The sequence below is a fragment of the Arvicola amphibius genome, chromosome 5 (genome assembly GCF_903992535.2).
Source record: "Arvicola amphibius chromosome 5, mArvAmp1.2, whole genome shotgun sequence".
Lineage (NCBI taxonomy): Eukaryota > Metazoa > Chordata > Mammalia > Rodentia > Cricetidae > Arvicola > Arvicola amphibius.
Window position 1 is genome coordinate 139,647,734 of NC_052051.1, and position 19,150 is coordinate 139,666,883.

Here is a 19,150-nt window from a genome sequence, read left to right on the forward strand (position 1 = left end):
CCAATCGGCTTCAGTCCAGAGAGCTGACCAAACTTTGTCCTGACTTCACCACGTATATTAGACTCTTGAGAAATTAAACAGCTTTCCTGCTGAGAAAAGGGACCGCTGACATATGCCTTGGCCCCACAGTCAGTGTTTCTCAACGTTTTGAATCTCAAGATGACAGATAGGTTTTATGGGGGTTCTGTATCTTCTGCAGGTGTATACGAATATTTACCATTTGAAAGTAAAACCAATAACTCTTAAAATATTGATCTTAACAGTAATTCTTACACAGTAGCAGAAACAATGTCAGGGTTTTTTTTTTTTTCTTCAGAAAAAGTTTATCCAAAACCAAATAGAGCATTGGTAAACATTTTTAAAATCTGTTGCTTTGATTTGGTTTGTTTTTGTTTTTCAAAACAAAATCTTGCTATGTGTCCTGAAATTTCTCTGTCCTGTTTCACTATCCCTAACGCTGGGATTCCAAGCTGTCACCGTCATATTCATCTTGAAGTCTTTTTCCCTTCTTGGTTTTTGAGACAGGCTCTCACTGTAGCCTGAGGTGTCCTGGAACACCGTGTCAACCAGTCTAGTCTGGATCCTGTAGCCTTCATTCTAACTGTCTCAAACTGCTGAATGCTCTGGACGACTTTACGGGTGCCGTAGTTTAATTGTAGAGTTGGATTCTTTTCTGTATTTGATTCATTCTGTTGCAGCATCGTATCGGAACTCTAGACACTTGTGTATACACCTTGAAGAATAAATAGAAAATGGTGACTTAGTACTAGTAAGAAAAAAAGTGCTTTAACCTTATGGGTCACCTGAAGGTGGACTCAGGAGCTGCACCAGGGGCTCCCACATGGAACTGTGAACTTCTACCTTATACCCCTGTCAGGGTTTCAGTCTGTCCTTCAACTCCTCCAGTTTCTTGTCAAATGACTAAACTCTGACTTTTACTGAAATTATTTGTGTGCATCTTTATAAGCTTAGGAGCAGAAGTCATTTCTTATACATAGAACTCTTAGACAAATACTTCTTAAATCGAGAGGAGAGTCCTTCACTCAAAGTTATATTGATTGAGTGCTTCTTATTAGCTGGAAGTTCTGATAGACTGGTTTTTGGGAACATTCACAGTAACATGTGAAATGCTGGGTTGGATGTAAATAATACCCTTTATTGAACATATAGTGTGTTACAGTGTCCTGTTTACATGCATTATCCACCTTAACCTTCCCAACAACCCTGAGCTTCAGAGTTTAGGACTGAGACAGAGTACTGTCGGTATGGGATTATTGCTCAAGGAGAAGAGGCCCATGTTGCCTGATTTAAAAAAAAAAATCAGAAAATGGCAAACTAAGCTGGTATGACATACTTATAATCCTAGCACTTGTGAGGCAGAGGCAGGAGAATCAAGGAGTTTAAGACCAGGCACACGAGACCCTGTGTCAGAGAAGTCAGACAAACAGTGGGCTAGCAAAACTGAGCAAAGGACGTAGTTCTGTTCTAGGGAAAAAAGATACTGGTGTTGGGTATCCAAAAAGATCAAAAATATTATTCAAACTTCATAAATTTCCCAACTTCTAGACTTACATGATACAAGAAATTGTTTTCTTTGAGGGCAGATCTGCAGGGTATTATGGCGTTAACTGTGAATCCAGTTAAGGAAGGTGCTAGGCTTCCTGGAGAGAGCCTCTGTGGTGATGGAGGAAGACACAGAAGTCAATGTACTAAGCTACTAAACTATAAAAGGAGTGGGTACTTGATGCTGGGTATTAAGTTTTCCTTCCCACGCCTTCAGTAAGATATTGCTAAGTAAACTGCAGAATGGTGTTAATCATTGTTTGGGGAACTTAGGGAAACATTTGAAGCAAATTACAAGGAGTTATTAGTATAGAGAGAAGGCCAGTTACTGTCCACTTTTAGGATCTTAGATTTTGAGGTAGATTTCATGAGTTTTTCAAGATAGTGGTTAGATAGCTCCATGTAGGTTAGTTGGGGTGGGGGGTGGGGTTGGAGAATCTGGATGTAGTAAACTCACACCCATTGACAATTAGAAGAATTGGTTGCTATTAAAAGTTAGTACTGAAAGCCAGGCACACCTTTAATCCCAGCACGCAGGAAGCAGAGGCATGCGGATCAGTGTTGAGTTCTGGGCCAGCCAGTGCTACATAATAAGACGCTATCTCACAAACAGCAACAAAAGTTAGCACTGAAAACCCGAAACTGGCATGTCTGAATCAAAGAGATAGGCGGTTACAGCTAGTGATTCTTACTGTGTTTAAGATCTTTTTAAACTTTCTTTTCAAGTGACTTCATGCTGGTGTTAGAAGAGCGTCTGGTAATAAGAGGTGGTAGAGACATTGCCCTCTGGTTGCAGAGTGAGAGTCTGGCCCAGAATGTATGACAAGTCGTGGGGAAATGTGAAGTGTTTTCCCCAGTCATTGAATTCACAGCCCTAATCTCAGAATGTTGTCTTTTCTAGTAATTTTTCTTCTTTCTTTTTTTTGCTGCTTTGGTTTGGTTTGAGGAGAAGTCTTACTACATAGACCAGGCTGACCTCAAACTTGTCATGATCCTCCTGCCTCTGCTTTCTGAATGCCACCGTGCTCACTCGACCTGTCGTCACATTTCCCCTTCACTCCTTACATTTTTAATTAAGCGACATGAGAATTTAATAATATAAACCACAGGGAGGGTCCCTTCGGAGCTGTCTCCAGAGATTAGGAATATCAGGTGATTATTGATGATTTAGTTTGAATCTTTGCTTGTAGTCTAGTTTGCTATAACCAGAGACATGTAGGAGTGCCCTGCATTCAAACCCTGATTGTATTCAAACTGATCTAACATCAGACATTTAAGGGAGGATCTCAAAGAGGTCTTCCTCTGCCTCTCAAGTGTCAGAATCAAAGGTATGCACCACCATGAAATCAGATGTCTTTGCTGCCAGTTGAGACAGTCTTAGAGTGTCAGCATATATTGGCTGGTGGTGAGTGGAACAGCTGACCTCCAAGGATTGGCAGAACTTTCAGAAAGCTTTAAAGTATCTAAAGCAGAGCGCTTGAAAGTAGGGTTGTGAAATATGAGCCAAGGGGGAAACATCTGTTGCCGCTAGTCTGCAGCCTGAAGATGCTCTTTTTTTAAAAGATTTATTTATTTATATATACAATATTCTGCCTGCATCTCATTCATTACAGATGTTTGTGAGCCACCATGTGGTTGCTGGGAATTGAACTCAGGACCTCTGGAAGAGCAGTCAGTGCTCTTATCCTCTGAGTCATCTCTCCAGCCCTGAAGATGCTCTTTAGCTGCAGAAATCTTACCCTCAAGCAGATCATGATAAAAAAGAAAACATGTATTTAAAAGATTAATGCAAATGTTCCTTATCTATCTATTCAGTCTGAATTTTGAAGTGCGCTAGAAGTCATGCTTTTATCTCTAAATGCTTTTCTACCTAATCTTCTGATGTTATCCTTCACTCATGGTTTTAAATACAGTCAAGCTGATTACAACTGTTAAGTATATCTGCTTTACCCAGATGTGTGTATGTAGACTGCTATTGCCGTCTCCTCTTAAATGACTAGTAGGCATCTTAAATGTAACATGTGCAAAACTTAGTATGTACCCTCCAGTAAACCTCTTGCTCTTAGTTTTCTGTACCTGAGTGACTACTACATCTCTCCAGTTAACCAGAAAATCCAGTCATTCCAGACTTCACTTGTATATACATCATCTTTGTCAGTAAATCCTGACTGCTATGTATGTATTCAGTATATATTTGGAATCCAGCATCCACTGCCACACTAGGCTAAGCCTACATATCTCACCCAGTTTTTTCTAATAGTTGCTTGAGTTCTCCTTTATTTCCTATTCCAACCTGTTGGAAATACAACAGTAAAAATGCTTCTTTCAAAATATTAGTAAACAAGTTGGGGTTGTAGCCATTTTTATAGGACCTAAAAATAATTTTTAAAAGCAAAGTTTTAGCTGCTTCAGTGATAAAGAAGTTGTTTAAATTCTAAATTTAAGTTTATAGAAACCACATCAAAACACTGTTACAAGAACATAAGTAAAACAAGAAAAATAAAAGTTGGCTAAGCGTAAATCACCTTAGTCAAAAGCCAGTGAGTGCCCATGCAGAAAATCAGTAAAGCAAAAAATATATAAAATCTTACTTCTAGCTTTATACCTTGCTTTGGGACAGAAATATCAATTCAATTTGATAACTTCAATTTGATCTTTGTTAAGAAGGAAAACTCTGGCCACTGAACTTTTTTATATCAGTTAGAACATCCCTTGTTTATATCTGATGTAATTTCAAGTCTCAATGCCTGGCAAACTTCTGAATCATGAAACGTATATTTTGTATACTGCACTCATGTATTTATGAATCTTCTATTCATGTAACTTAGTAACTTATTTCTAATACATGATCTTTGACAAGGGCTTCTTATGACTTTTCCAGTTGCTAACTTTATAACATTGATTGTCCTATCCAGTATCATTTTTGAGGCATTAGCTTCTCTGTTCTTAGTACTTCTCCCACTGTTTGTATCTGTTCATGCTATGATTTACAGTATCTTGGCCTCATGGGATGAGAAGCATATTCCTCTCAGATGAGAGCAGCATCTTGCCAGCTGGGTAGTCCCTTCATTTTGAGTCATATTCGACTTCATCTTTTAAAAAAGTTAAGGGAGCTGTAATTCTGTTACCTGAACATATATCATGCTTAAGATTCAGCTGGAAGTTTATCAGAAATGCTGTCTAAAATAATCGAAGGAGGTTGAATCCAATAGTCATTATCATCTATAGCTTTTCAAACCTTTTGTGTCTTGACTGCAACTGTTAACCATAGAGTATTTGATACACAAATAAAAATATTTGTATTAAAAAAAAGAACCACAAAGAAGAAAGAGTGACAAGAAAAGGAAGGAAGAGCGCAGAGGCCTGGTGCAATGCCTAACACTCAGCAGCTGGGAGGCAGAGGCAGGTAACGCTCTAAATTCAAGATCAGCTGATCTTTATAGGAAGTCCCAGGCCAGCCAGAGCTACATGGTAAGACTCTGTTTTAGTAAGTAAGTAAATAAATAAATAGAGTGAAGAAATTTTCTAGTCTTTTCCTTGCTTTCAATTTTAGGATAAAAGTTTGATTAGCCTCAAAGCTAAATTTCTCTCGCACTCTTTAAAATTAATTATAGGAGCTAAGGGGTAGAAGAGGAAGGAATGCTGGAGGAGGGAAAGGAGAATGGAGGGGCTTAGTTTTCATCATGTAATTAGTTTCCTACCACCTATAATGGTCCAGCTACATATTGGGCATATCATGAATTAAATCTGTTGTTTCAGTTGCCTAGACCTGGAGCAGTGTTCTCTTAAGGTACTGGAGCCAGAAGGAAGCCCAAGCTTGTGTTTACTGAAACTAATGGGTGAAAAAGGATGCACAGTCACAGAATTGAACGACTTCCTACAGGCTTTGGAGCACACTGAGGTTCTTCAGCTTCTCAACCCCCCAGGTAGATGGTTTTTGTTTTGTTTTGTTTTGTTTTTTCCTTGGGGAATGTTCCTCAAAAATTCATGGAATCAAATTTAGAGAAAAGCACATCTTTTAACCAGGTAAATTGTGTTTGGTATTTTTAGAACATATAAATGCATAGAGCATCATTCTCCTCCTCCCCCGTTGAGACCAAAGGAAAGCATCAGAAGTGTTGGATTACAGTTAAAGAAGCAAGCTATATAAGACATTTTAAGCAATTATTTTAAAAATTTAATGTAACCCACATATTTAATATTAGAGAATTATGCAGTAATATTATAGTTCAGTACAAGACTCCCCTATTCTAGAAAGGTGCATGCTAAAGTATTTACATGTAAGGTTTCTATAGCATACACTGAAATACACAGAGACACAAGTATTCATAAATAAAAATGAAATACAAAATTAAAAACAAAACAAACAGGAAACAGGCTGGAGAGAGGGCTACTTCAAAAAAATAGAAAACAATTTGCCCGTGTAGCTGCGGGTGAAGTTGATGAACTACAGTGATATCAGAGAAGAAGGACCCTTCATCAAGTCGCTTGATTGGGCCAGGTGTAGTAGTCCATGTTCGTATTCCCAGTACTGTAGAGACTAAAAGGAAGACCAAGAGTTCCAGGCCAGCCTAGACTACATAGTAAGATTCTGTTTCAGATAAACAAACATTGCTAGTGGCAGCAGCTGTGCAAGCCTCCTTTCCAGGATTCCATTTAGCCATATGTTCCATTAGAAGCAAATAATCGAGTCAAGCATGGAAAGACTGTAAACGTTAAACTTGATGCTCTCTATTTTACACAATTTTGGTGTATTAATTAATGTTTCCTTATATAGCCAAACTTGGTTATGATATATTTTTAAATTATTTATGTATATGTGCACGTCTATATAAGTTTGTGTTCACCACATGCATGCAGGTGCTTAGAGGCCAGAGGGCATAGAATCCCCTGGAGCTGAAGTTATAGGTAGTTTGTGAACTGCTTGATGGTGAGTGCTGGTCACTGAACCTGCGTTCTCTGTAAGAGCACTAAATACTCTTAAACGCTGAGCCATCTCTTCAGCTTCTCTGATATAGTTTTAATATGAAAAATTAGGAATATAAGATATGGTGGTAAATTGCCAATTACACCTACCAAAACCCCAAGCTCAAATTGATGAGGGTAAATTATTATTTCTACCTGAAACACCCAGAAGTGGAAAAGACTTCCTAAGAGACAGAGAAGAACCCTAAGTATAATGTTTTTCCTCTTCTTTCTTGGCATTGACTTCCTTCTAAAACTGACACTCACCTAGCCCAGGATGTCTGCTAGGTGTTCTTAAGCTCATTTATCTTTGTCCCAGAATGCTAAGCAAAAAAGCAAGTTTATTCGTTAACTAGTTTTGCTTTTTGTTTGTTTGTTTTAGGATTAAAGATCACTGTAAACCCAGAATCAAAGGCAGTTTTGGCTGGACAGTTTGTAAAACTGTGTTGCCGGGCAACTGGACATCCCTTTGTACAATATCAGTGGTTCAAAATGAATAAGGAGGTAATTTTAAAATGTCTTTTAATTCTACTTAGGTTTATTGTTTAGTTGGTTGGAGGCAAGATCATATTCTGTAGCACAAGCTGCCTTGGAACTCACTGTGGAACCCAGACTGGTCTTGAATTTGTGGTATACTTCTGCCTTGCTTCCTGAGTGCTGGGATTAGAATGTGAGCCATCATACCTGACTGTTTCACTAATGTGGGTGGGTAAAGCCACTCCCAGAAGGCGTAATGTTATTAAATGAAAACGTAGAAAAAAGCTATGCTGCCTGTAGGGGAGATTGGAAGATCATGGGTTTCCCTATAGCTTTTTCATGCATCCGTCATTTTGGTTAGGCCTCCCACTACCCCTCAGTTTCCCCATCTCTTACCCCCTTTGTGCTTTCTTGGTAGTGATTATTCCCTGTGGCCCCTTGACTTTGTTTATTCTTCTTTTAAATCCAAAGTATTCTTTCTGGTACCCTCTGTAGAACTGGCTTGGTGGTCATAAATTCCTTTTATCTTGCTTTTATTGTAAAAATTTTTATCTTTTGTAATTTTAATCGATAGTTGTGTTTGGTATAATAGTCTGGGTCCGCAGTCAAGGTCTTTTAACACTTCGAATACATTTTTCCAGGTACTTCTGGCTATAAAACTTTTTATTGAACAATCCTGGGTGTTATTGTGATGGGCCTGCCTTTATAAGTGACTGACCCTTCTGTCTTTCAGCTTTTAATACTCTGCTTTTAGTATTTTAACTATAATTATGTCATGGGGATTTTCTTTTCTGGTCATCTCTATTTTGGTATTTTATAGGCCTTTTGTGCCTGAATATGTGCAGTTCTTTCTTTAGGCTTGGACACTTTTTTTCTGTTATTTTATTGAAAATATTCTCCATGCCTTTGGTGTGGCATTCTCCTTTCTCAGTGCTCATATCTCTAAGGCTATGTCTTCTCAAAGTTCTCCAGTGTTCCATACTTTTTTTAAAAAAAAATTATTATTCACCTTTACTGAGCAATACAAGTTTTCCATCTCTGACACTGTCATCCACATGATCCATTATATTGCTTAAGCTTTCTGCTGAGGTTTTTATTTGGCTTATTGATTTTTTATTTTCAGCATGATTTCAGTTTGGGTTTTCTTCAGCAAGTCTACCTTGACTTCCTCATTTCCCTCAGCTTTTTGCTTTTATTCTTCTGAAATATTTTTATATCTTCTCTGAGTTGTTTGAACATAATTAAAACCTTTTGAATTCTACTTGTTTGAACATAATTATAATCTTCTGGTAGTTCTTCCAAGTCATTCTTACAGGATTAGTAACTTTAGGAGGTGACATATTGTCATGATTTTTGTATGTATGTTACTTTTGTTTCTGCCCTGGGACTTGTGCATCTGAAATAGTTTGTTGATTGAGTTTTCTTTTCAAGACACGTTTCTTCTTGCAGTGGAGATTTATACAGTGTTCAGGAGAGGCTATTGTAAATTGTAAGAGGGTTAAATTGAAGGCTGTAGGAAAAGGGTCTACCTAGTTGTTTGCAACAGATTATGTTATTTTATAGAAAAATTATGGTTTTGTACATTTTTTTCCTACATAAAAATAAGACAGAGCAGCTATGGGGTATAGTAAAATGATTACATAGACATTTAGTGCTAGGTTAAGTCTATGTTGGCCCCTAGTTACCATTACTGGTTGTGTGAATTCTTGTGACCAAGGTTGTGAGATTCTACATGTATCTAACCATTGAGAGATGGTAACTAAAAGTATTTTATCATATTTTTTTCTAGTTGTTTTTATTTTAATGAATTTTTTTGAAGAAATAGAGAAAAAACTACATGAAGTTTATAATTATAAAATACATCATGACTGAAAGGAATATAGGGAATGTAGAATACATCTTGAATTTAAAGAGCTGTAATGGTGTTGGACTGTTTTAGGAGATTTTTGTGGGCACCTGTTTTGTGCCAAGCCATGATAAAATGGAACAGTGACACATAATGTCTCTTTCCACCAAAGAATCTACATCTAAGGGAGAGAGAGATGGCAGTCTCTTTATGAGTTCAGAGCGAGGAGGAGCATAAGCAGCATGGTCACAGGATGTGAGGAACCAACAGTCTTTAAACAGGATTGATGATGGCCTTTGTACATACGAGCTCTCTGCTTGAAGAAGGCAGAGAACAGCAAGACAACCAGGTATCTATTGTCTGAGAAAAAAGCTGAGAAAAAGCTGTAGTGTGGTCTTGGTGAATTCATGACAGTGAGATCCCAGGGCACGCTTTAGCATGTGTTCTGAGGGTATGCTTAACCAGCCCCATAGATCAGTGTGGAACAAGAGGAAGCAAAAAAAAAAACCTTAAGGAGAACTCCCTAGCTTTTCCTCTTGAATATCTTAGCCATGATTACTCTGTAAGTTTTGTTTGTTTGTTTTTGTTTTTGAGAAGACTGGTGAGGTCTTTGTCTAGGAGGGAAAATAAGAGTGTGACTTCAGACCATGCCTGTTACATGTGCAAGGGAATCACATGGGCAGTTTGTATATCCTGACAGACAATAGTGAGAGTCTATAATGAATGAAATTAAAATATGGACCAGTCAAGAAAGTTAGAAGAGTAAAAAAAAGCAAAGTCTTTTAAGAAGATAGAGGTGACCAGCTTCTTCAGTGCTGCCAAGAAGAAGCTGTAAACAAAAGAATGTGTATTTGCTGATTATGATACAAAGGACTTAGAGTATGTTTTTGAAAATTATTTGATAAAGGGAAAAAACACATGCTGAAGCCGAGAAAAAAAATACAGGAACAATTTTAGAGAAGATGGGATCATTGAGAAAGAAAAACTTTCCCTCTTAGACTCTGTGCTTGGGTCTTGCAAATAGCAAATAAGATGGATTAGTAGGGACTGGAAGTGACTCAGCAGTTAAGAGCACTTGCTGTTCTTCCCAAAGAAGCAGGTATGATTTCTAGCACTAATTTAACAGGTTACAACTGTCCATAACTCAGTTCCAGGAGATCTGATAGCCTCTTCTGGCCTCTGTACATATGTGTATTTGATCTGAGTTTATCTCTAGGACTCACGTGATAAAAAAGAGAATAATTCCCAAAAGTTGTCCTCTGGCCATCATAACATGCGTGCACATACACACAATAAATAAGTGTAAAGTATTTTGAAAAACTATATGCATGGAGAAACCTACAAATTAAGCAGTTTTTAAGTTGGTAAAGTTAGATGCTTATATGTCTACTTATGAGAAACTACGAGAAAATCAAGTGTATTTCTTCATAAAAGACAAGAGTTTCAGGCTGGAGAGATGGCTCAGCGGTTAAGAGAACTGACTGTTCTTCCAGAGGACCCGGGTTCAATTCCCAGCAACCACATGACAGCTAACAACGGACTATAATTCCATCAACCTCACACAAGCATATATGTAGGCAAAAGACCAATGTAAATAAATAAATAAATTCTTTAAAAAAAAAAAGACAAGAGTTTCTAGATGGTTGACCCACACCTTTAATTCTAGTAGTTGAGGGGCAGAAAGGCAGATGGATCTTAATGAGCTCAAGGGTGCCAGAGCTACATTATAAGACCCTGTCTCAAAACAGACATGCTCAAAAAAATTACATACTCAAAAAATGACTCTAGAAGAACAAGGGTTTTGTATTTCTTCATAAAGTTGTGAAAGTCTTCTTTATGACCATAAAACTGAGAGAATTTGTGATAGATTTATTTATTCTGATCCGAGAGTAGCATGAAGAGAACACTATTGCTTCAGGTTCTGACCAAAGTGGAAAAAAACAAAAACGTTATAGCCATTTCTTCCTTTCACGTCCATGCTTCCATGAAGCCAAAACCTTGAAAGATAGCTGGATACGGTTTTGTTAAGCAGCCTGTCTCATAGTGTTTCGTAGATGAGAAAGTGAAGTCTCAAGGTAAAATAGTTTATGCACACATTCATAGCTATTTGTCCAGAAATGAAAATAATAGCCAATTTGTTCCCTTCATGCCACTGTGGTGTTTACTACATTATATATATGTGACAGTTGCATAAATAAGTGTACTATTTTAGTGACTGAACAGACAGGGTCAGTGAGCTCCTGTAAGATCTGAGGGACAGCTAACCTCACTGTTGAATGGATTTGTTAAGGGCTGTATTTCTAATACTCCAGTCCTCAAAATCATAGTTTTTACTCCTTTAACTAGCACATTTTAGAACTTGAAGAAAAAAAAAAGAAACATACTTTTCAAAGGTCTGTAATGAAATCAGATTTTACACAGCATGTATTATAAGCTGAATTTTTGATGAATCCTTCACTTATGCTCACTTGTTGTTTCTTTTGCAGATCCCATATGGAAATTCATCAGAACTTATTTTTAACACAGTGCATGTAAAAGATGCGGGCTTTTATGTCTGCCGAGTTAACAACAGTTCCACCTTTGAATTTAGCGAGTGGTCACAGCTGGACGTCTGTGATGTGACAGAAGTAACAGAAAGCTTCCAGGGTACGTGATAAGTGAAGTTGCATATTGATTAGTGGATCACTTTATTTTATTTAAATGTTTATTTAAAAATAGCTTCAGAGTATAACTGTCACGGCTGAGTCATTAAGAGTTAACGCCACATGCTTTGATCGTCATTTTCTGTGTCAGTCCCTGAAGATAACATGGCCCCTTCTCATTCTTTGCCTGATGCTGAACTTGATCCTTTACATGTGGCAGCTATAATTCAAGCTTAGTTTCTCCCCTCACTCCTCCTCTCTTGAGTATCCCCACCTGTTAGCCCAGAATTCCTAAACTGTTTTTGTTCACCACAGTATTCTTTTCAGAACATCTGTTAACATTTATGGACTTTGATGAAAATATACTTTAAGTATGGTTTTCATGATTGTGAAAACTAAAGGATAGACTTAGATATATCTTTGTTTAATTGTAGGAAATTTTTGGTTTTATGTTTAACTCAGTTTTTTTTTCTTTTAATTTAAGGAAGTGTGGATGGTGTCTCAGAATCCAAGTTGCAAATCTGTGTTGAACCAAGGTCCCAAAAGCTGATGCCAGGCAGCACATTGGTTTTACAGTGTGTTGCTATTGGAAGCCCTATGCCTCACTACCAGTGGTTTAAAAATGAATCACCATTAACACATGAAACAAAAAAGCATTACGTGGTAGGCAGTTGATTTTTTTAGGGAGTAGGAGGGATGGATTAATCTATAAAATAAATTACACAATTAAGATGTAAAGGGACCACTTATACTCATGCACTTTGGAATGTTTTCAAGTGCTTTGTTTCAGTATTAACTAGTTTCATGTATTTGCAACAGAACTAGATTTTAAACCAAGCTTCAGAATAAGATGTCAAATATTACTGCACCAAACTTTGCATTGTTAGAATCATTTTATAATTTGCTTGCTATTGCTTAGCTTAATGAATGAAGATAATCTAAGGATGTATAAATATTTTAAAATCTGCATTTGGGAAATTTTATAAATATAAATGACTTATTTTAAGCAATATTTAAATTAAAGGGAAATATGTGTTCTGATATTGATACAGGTTCCATATGTGGATCTAGAACATGAAGGAACCTACTGGTGTCATGTATACAATGATCAAGACAGTCAAGATAGTAAGAAGGTAGAAATCATCATAGGTAAGCAGTATTGAAGTTCTGACACAGAACATAATGTAAGCAGCTGTGGGCACTGGGGTGCTTAAACAATAGAAACTCTTAGTACTTTTTGTCCCATTCCATTTAATAACGTATCACATATAAGGAGTTAATTTGTTTACACATAAATTCTAGAAACTTCATACTAAGTTAATTCTCCTAAGTTATATACAAAGAGTAAAACAAAAAACTGAAAAATTGTTTAGTTTAGCTAATTTTACTTATTTTTAATATTACAGTTTATCTTAAATATTTGTGTCAAAATGTATTCCTTGTAGTTGTGAATTAATAAAAGATTGATTTGGTGAAAAAGATTTTAAATGAAAAATAAAAAGTCAAGAGACACATAAAAAATAATTATTCGTCAGTATTTGCTATTGTCAATTATATTGAATGCATTTATAGTGATGTTTTCAATAGTAGGAAATATTGATGCTTGTGTTTCTTTGACAATGATTCTGTGATTTTTATCTATGTTTACTTAGTGACTACCCTTCCTAAGATTATGAGTTATAATATATTCAAATTTGTTTTCTCTAACATAAGGAAGAACAGATGAGGCAGTGGAGTGCACCGAAGGTAGTATAATCCTTTGGTCTCCTGCATGCTGGTTACTCTGGGAAGAGGTGCAATGTCCTAGCTTACTGAGTGCAGTGATGGAAAAAATACTGGCTCTAAATAAGCCATTTTGATTGAAGGATACTGTGTCCTATTCCTTAAAGTTGTGTAAATTTTCTTCAACACTATTGAACAGACACTTCTAAAGTAATCTTCAGCTGACTTCCTATTGCACATAAGGCCTGGAGCTCCTCCATAGTGTTAGAAATAGTGAATATTTGCAATTCAATGTTAATTTTTAATCTTAAAATTTATTTAAAATATTGTCATCAATATTTGTTTGGATTATTTTACTTATTTATTTAAGATGCCCTTTAAAAGCAAATATAGTTTCTATAAAAATTTCAGGATGAATAGATCATTTGATATATTTTTCTCAAACATTAAATACCAAAAATAATATTGATAAGGATTTTCAAAACTGATTTTTTTTAGATTAATTTATATGCCACTTTTACTATGGAAAGAGAACTGAAAATCCATTTTAGTATAAACTTCTAACTTGTTTCAGTTAACTAAAACATTGTACTTAAATTATTATAAATCAATATTAAAACTTAGGTTACCTCCCCTTAGTGTACTATCACATTGATTTGCAAAATTAGGTTTGTGGATAGCTAAGTATTTTTTCAATTGCTGCTTTGAACTATTACATAGTCTTCCTTAGTTTCTACTTGGGTAAAGAAAGATAGTAATAGTCAATCATACATTTCCTGGTTTTCCTGTCATTCATCTCAATTTTTTGATCCTAATGCAGAGTTTTGAATCAGAATTCTCCTATCAAGAAGTTTCAATCTCACATCTGTTAATCTTACAGAAGGGAAGCCATGTAGAGAAATCTTAACCAAATTTTTCTTATCTCTTACATCTTTTGCCTAATTGCATGTATGTTTGTTTCTTTACTCTTCCTAACATATAGGAGACCTTTAAAAATAAATATAAAAGAGCACCTGCTGTTTGGCTTCAGAGTGAGCATGCGATTGTTACCCTGCCCTGCTGTTTCTGTAATTGTACAGCTCACTATGCAGTTTTTTCATTGATGATAACAATCAATTAATAACTTTCAAATAACTATTTAGAACACAGAGATAACAGTGTAGCTAGAGTTGCTCTAAAATCTTCAGATGGAGAACATCAGTTCCAACTCTTTTTCTCAATGATCCTAACACATTTCGTAGTTGATAGATTGCTTATGAACAGTATCCTCTATTTACATCTTATTTTAATGTAGAGTACATGATGGATGACTGCTATTCCATTTTGTGTATTTTGTAAGAATATTATTAGAACAAGGGGTGTAGTTGAAGAGGTGAGGCTCACCTGTGGTTTAGGGTAGTGAGACCATGCAAATTTTAAACAGTTGTTTAGGGGGCCAAAAGAAAGGCACCAAAGATGGAAGGTAGAATATGACAGAAACATCCAACTGTATTACAGTTGTATGAAACATCCTTACTGAAAAGAGGTAAAGTGCTGACCTACCTATGTAGAAACTAGTCTATGCAGTAAGATGAAAAACAAAAAAATTTGTACATATTGTGTGAACAAGTTGATACCACTCCCTGTTAAGCTGAATTTATATAGTATGAAAACACCAGCCTTAGTATAGTGATGTGACTGTGATCCCAGGACAGGGAATACTAAGGTGGGAAGATTGTAGATTTAAGGATAACCTGGGCTATGTACCAAGACATCATCTCAAGCAAATAAACCAAATAATATATTCCCATATAATACTTTATGAATCCTGTATTACTTGCAACTTATTTCATGTTCACTTTTGTCTTCATAAAGTTTAATAAGTAAAAGAACCAATGATGACTCTATGTCATAGACTTGTGGTCAGAGTATCTATCTACTCTGTGTGGAAGGTGTATGGAGGATGCAAGTTGATTCTGAAGCCGTTCTGCTTCCCCAGAAAGTACGCATTCCTTGGTCTAACTTTAAAAAAAACCCACAAATTCCAATTGGAGAACATTCTGCTGTTCAAAATTGAAATGGCCATTTTAAAAAAAAGAAATGTCTTATCATTAAAAACAAGGAATGTCTGAGCAACTATCACAGCCAAGAGTGTCTTAAGAAGACACAGTAAATGCTTCTGGTATCTTAAATAGGCCTTGGGGGAAAACATAAACGGCTCATTAGTTGTGATACATGTAGTATACTAACATAGATGTTAATAATAGAGAAACTAGGTTTAGCATACACAGGAACCCTCTGCAGTAGCCCACAATAGTTCATCCAGTTTCCTGATATTTTAAAGTTAAAGGTTTTGTTTGTTTTTATCTTGAAAGATAATTTATGAGAAATTACCTAAAACTTGAACAAATTATAAATGAGTTTAATTATTTAGTTTTTTGTAATTTAGAGAAAGTGGAGCAGTTTCGAAGTCCTGCGTGGTTTAACAGCAGTATTCTTACTTATTCCCTATTTTTATAGCTTCTTCATTTAACTTTGAAAAGTTCTAAACTAATAAAGCACTGTAACATGATCTAACAGTTCATAAACTGCTTCTCTTCGTTCTATTATTTGTGCTGTTGGCTGTTAGATTATATAAAATTAATCTCTTTTCTCTTACTCTATTCGTAGATGAATTAAATAATTTTGGGCGTCCTGGTAAGTATTACAAAGTTTTGTTTTAGGTTTGGTAAGTTTGATACAGTAAAGGTGTAATAGACATTCTTGCCTGCATTCTTAGGCTACTACTACTTACATGAAGTTCAATTTAAAGCAAGTAAAGTACAAAAATATTATTGAATATAAGACCATAAGGGTTGAAAAAGTATTTTGGGTAACAATAAAATATCAGTGCTTGACCTGACAGTATAGGTGAATGAGGAAGATTACCTATGGCCATACTTGATTACCTGTGTTTGACCCTTAGAGCCCACATGGTAGGAGAAGAAAACCAATTCTTTCATGTTTTCCTCTGACCACCACATTCACCATGGTCCCCCACACAAAATAAACAAATATGTAAAAAAATAATGAACAATTTTGTTGTTGTTGTGTGTTACTGGGGATTAAACCCAGAGTCTTATATATGCTCTGCCGAGTGCTGATTACACCATCCAGTTTTGATCCTTTTTTTTAAAAAAAAAAAAATCCTTTTATGTTGCTCCTTATAGAAAGAAGTATATTGCTTTTAATGTGGAAGACTGGATGCACATTGATAGAGTGACATATTGATAGAGTGACACATGACATTCCAAACTGTCAGACACAGAACATCCCTGGAGAGGCTGAGCAGGTGCCCTCCCCTGATGAAAGGCAGTTAGTGGAGAGAGTTGGCAGTAAACGGATAAATTGTCTATAACTATTAAGCGACTAACAATGACAGTTTCTAGGCAAGTTTTGATCAGAACAGATTTCTGAATAAGCTAAACTAAAGAGAAAGCTATCACCAGGGACAAGGGCATTGCAGTAATGAAGATCATATAAAGAAAGAGGATGTCAGTATAAGCTGTGGACATTTTGAAAGACAGGAATAGAGTCCATGAATAGATTTAATCAAATCACACAGAAATGCATTAAGAAGGCATGAGGTTATTAAGTTCTGTCTGGATTCTACTGACCATATGTAAGCATATTAGGCAAAATAAAGCCACAGTGACCAATAGATATTTTTTGCTGTAGTAACTTCAAATTCATGTGAAGCTCAAAAAGAATTGCTTCAAGTGTCCCAAACTGAAGACTGATTGAAAACATCCTAGTAATCATTTCTCTTGGTATTGATAGAATCCCTTTCCCTAAAATATCTGCTATATCTTGCCCTTTTAAAAAGTTGTAAAATTACTTCATGAAAACTTTAGCATATACCCATCACTAAGTTTTTAACATTTTCCAGGCCTGCTTTTCCTTTTTTCCAAGATTCAAAGAAACCAAACCTTGAGTTTAAAGACAACGAATGTATGGCAATATAGTGAGCTCCTATAGCATCAATATTATTAAATGTACAAGTAAACTCCCCTTTCCCCAGATAGTGAGCTCACAGAGAACTGAACTTCATCTTTCCGTGTCACTTCCTAGTGGTACTGGAGACTGAATGTGATTTCATTCTATGTATGATAGTGATAAGTTTATATATTTTGTCAAAAATGTCTTAATTATAAATTAGCTATTCATAACAATATTCTGTATTTTTCTTTTAAATTATTACTCATAATTATTTATGAAGTACTGTATTGTGGTCTGATACATATAGACAGTATAAAATGATCCAGTCCAGTAATTAGCCTTTCTATCTGCTTAAATATTATGAATCTGTGTGCTGAGAGCCTTCAAGAGCTTCCCCTTTAATAATTCTTCAATTCTTAATTGTTAGAGATATAGTTGCCCTATTACGCCATATAACATTAAATCCACTTCCCTTCCTCTGTTTTTGTGCCCTCTTGTTTACCCTCTGTCTCCCCTCCTTTTTCTAGCCTCTGTGACATCTACTCTAATATATTTATCATATTTAAGTGATATCCTGCTGTCTGCATTCATTGCTTTTATCTCATTAGCTCTGAAGATATACCATGAATAACAGCATCTGTTTGCTCTTTCATCTTTGTACAGATAATAAAGAAGAAACAACTGATCAGCCTTTGGGTGAGTTGAGTTTAATGTACATGATCAAATATAATTATAGTATTTAACTCCAATTTTTGATTATTACGAATGAATTTATGTTATTTACCTTGATTGATTGAAGGACATTGGAGCAGATTTTTATTTTTGGTAAAAGAAATTATGGAAGAACCTTTAAAAAGATTACAGCTTTTGTTTTTGGTTTCAAGTCAGTTTCTAAGGAGTAATTTCTGTTTCTGGCAACACATAAACAGAAAGAAATAGGCATGCTCCATAGAGGAAGAAGCAGTTCTTGCTGTTCTCTGGTGAGGTGGAAATTAGGAAAATACCATGTAGGTGGAAATGAGTCTTGAAGTTTGCTTTCCCACCTTCCACAACTGGAAGGGAAGGATGTAAGATAAGAAGATTTAATGGGTAATGACATTTAAGTGTGCTTTGGGGAAGAAGACACAAGGAGGAAGATCCAGGAGAGCCATTCATAAAGGCTCAGTAGACTAATGTTTAGAGAGTAGAAATAGTTAACATATTGATCTATGAATATCTGATTAAAATAATATCTAATTGCTTTTATCAGAATTTTGAACTCCTTTTTTGGAGGTAGTATCTTTTTTTTTTTTTTGGGTTTTTCGAGACAGGGTTTCTCTGCAGCTTTAGAGCCTATCCTGGAGCTAGCTCTGTAGACCAGGCTGGTCTCGAACTCACAGAGATCCGCCTGCCTCTGCCTCTGCCGAGTGCTGGGATTAAAGGCGTGCGCCACCACTGCCTGGCTGGAGGCAGTATCTTAACATAGTTCAGGCTAGCCTTGATAATGAAGAAGACACAGGGCTACTAATTACTGTTTTTAAAAACAAACTTCTACATTTCATTTATAATGGTAAAATTTCACATAGTTCAGTTCATTTTATCTCCTGATTCTGTGGGCTTTACAGATGGTTCTTAGGGTTTCTTATGTAGTTAATAGTCTGTTGGTGACCAAGGCTACATATATAAAGTTCTTTCCTTAGAACCGCCCCTCCCCCAGCTCACTTGGTAAGAAAGACCAACTATAATAGTAATCCAAACAAAGCCACTACTGTATTCTGTAGTGAGAAGCACATGTAATAATTACACACAAATGATAAACTCAAATGTATCTGAGCAGATATTGAAAGTTCATCAATGATTACTGATTTTGCTTTATAAAATGTGTAACTTACTCCTGAGATGTAGACTATCTCCTCACATTTTGTGGATGAAAGCTTAGCCAGGTGTAGAGGTGCATGTCTTTAATCCCAGCACTTGAAAGGCAGAGGCAGGCAGATCT

General features: G+C 36.0%; 1 protein-coding gene across 2 annotated transcripts in view; it reads left to right on the forward strand.

The window, feature by feature from the left end:
- Positions 1 to 19,150, forward strand: part of Malt1 (MALT1 paracaspase) — a 41,596-nt gene that overhangs the window by 763 nt on the left and 21,683 nt on the right. The window contains exons 2-9 of one of the 2 annotated variants that reach the window (XM_038331959.1): positions 5,323 to 5,489; positions 6,911 to 7,032; positions 11,338 to 11,497; positions 11,978 to 12,156; positions 12,546 to 12,642; positions 13,207 to 13,239; positions 15,865 to 15,891; positions 17,836 to 17,868. In XM_038331959.1, coding sequence (XP_038187887.1) covers positions 5,323 to 5,489; positions 6,911 to 7,032; positions 11,338 to 11,497; positions 11,978 to 12,156; positions 12,546 to 12,642; positions 13,207 to 13,239; positions 15,865 to 15,891; positions 17,836 to 17,868 — 818 coding nt within the window. The remainder of the gene's footprint in view (positions 1 to 5,322; positions 5,490 to 6,910; positions 7,033 to 11,337; positions 11,498 to 11,977; positions 12,157 to 12,545; positions 12,643 to 13,206; positions 13,240 to 15,864; positions 15,892 to 17,835; positions 17,869 to 19,150) is intronic. The other variant, XM_038331960.1, reaches the window with a different exon arrangement.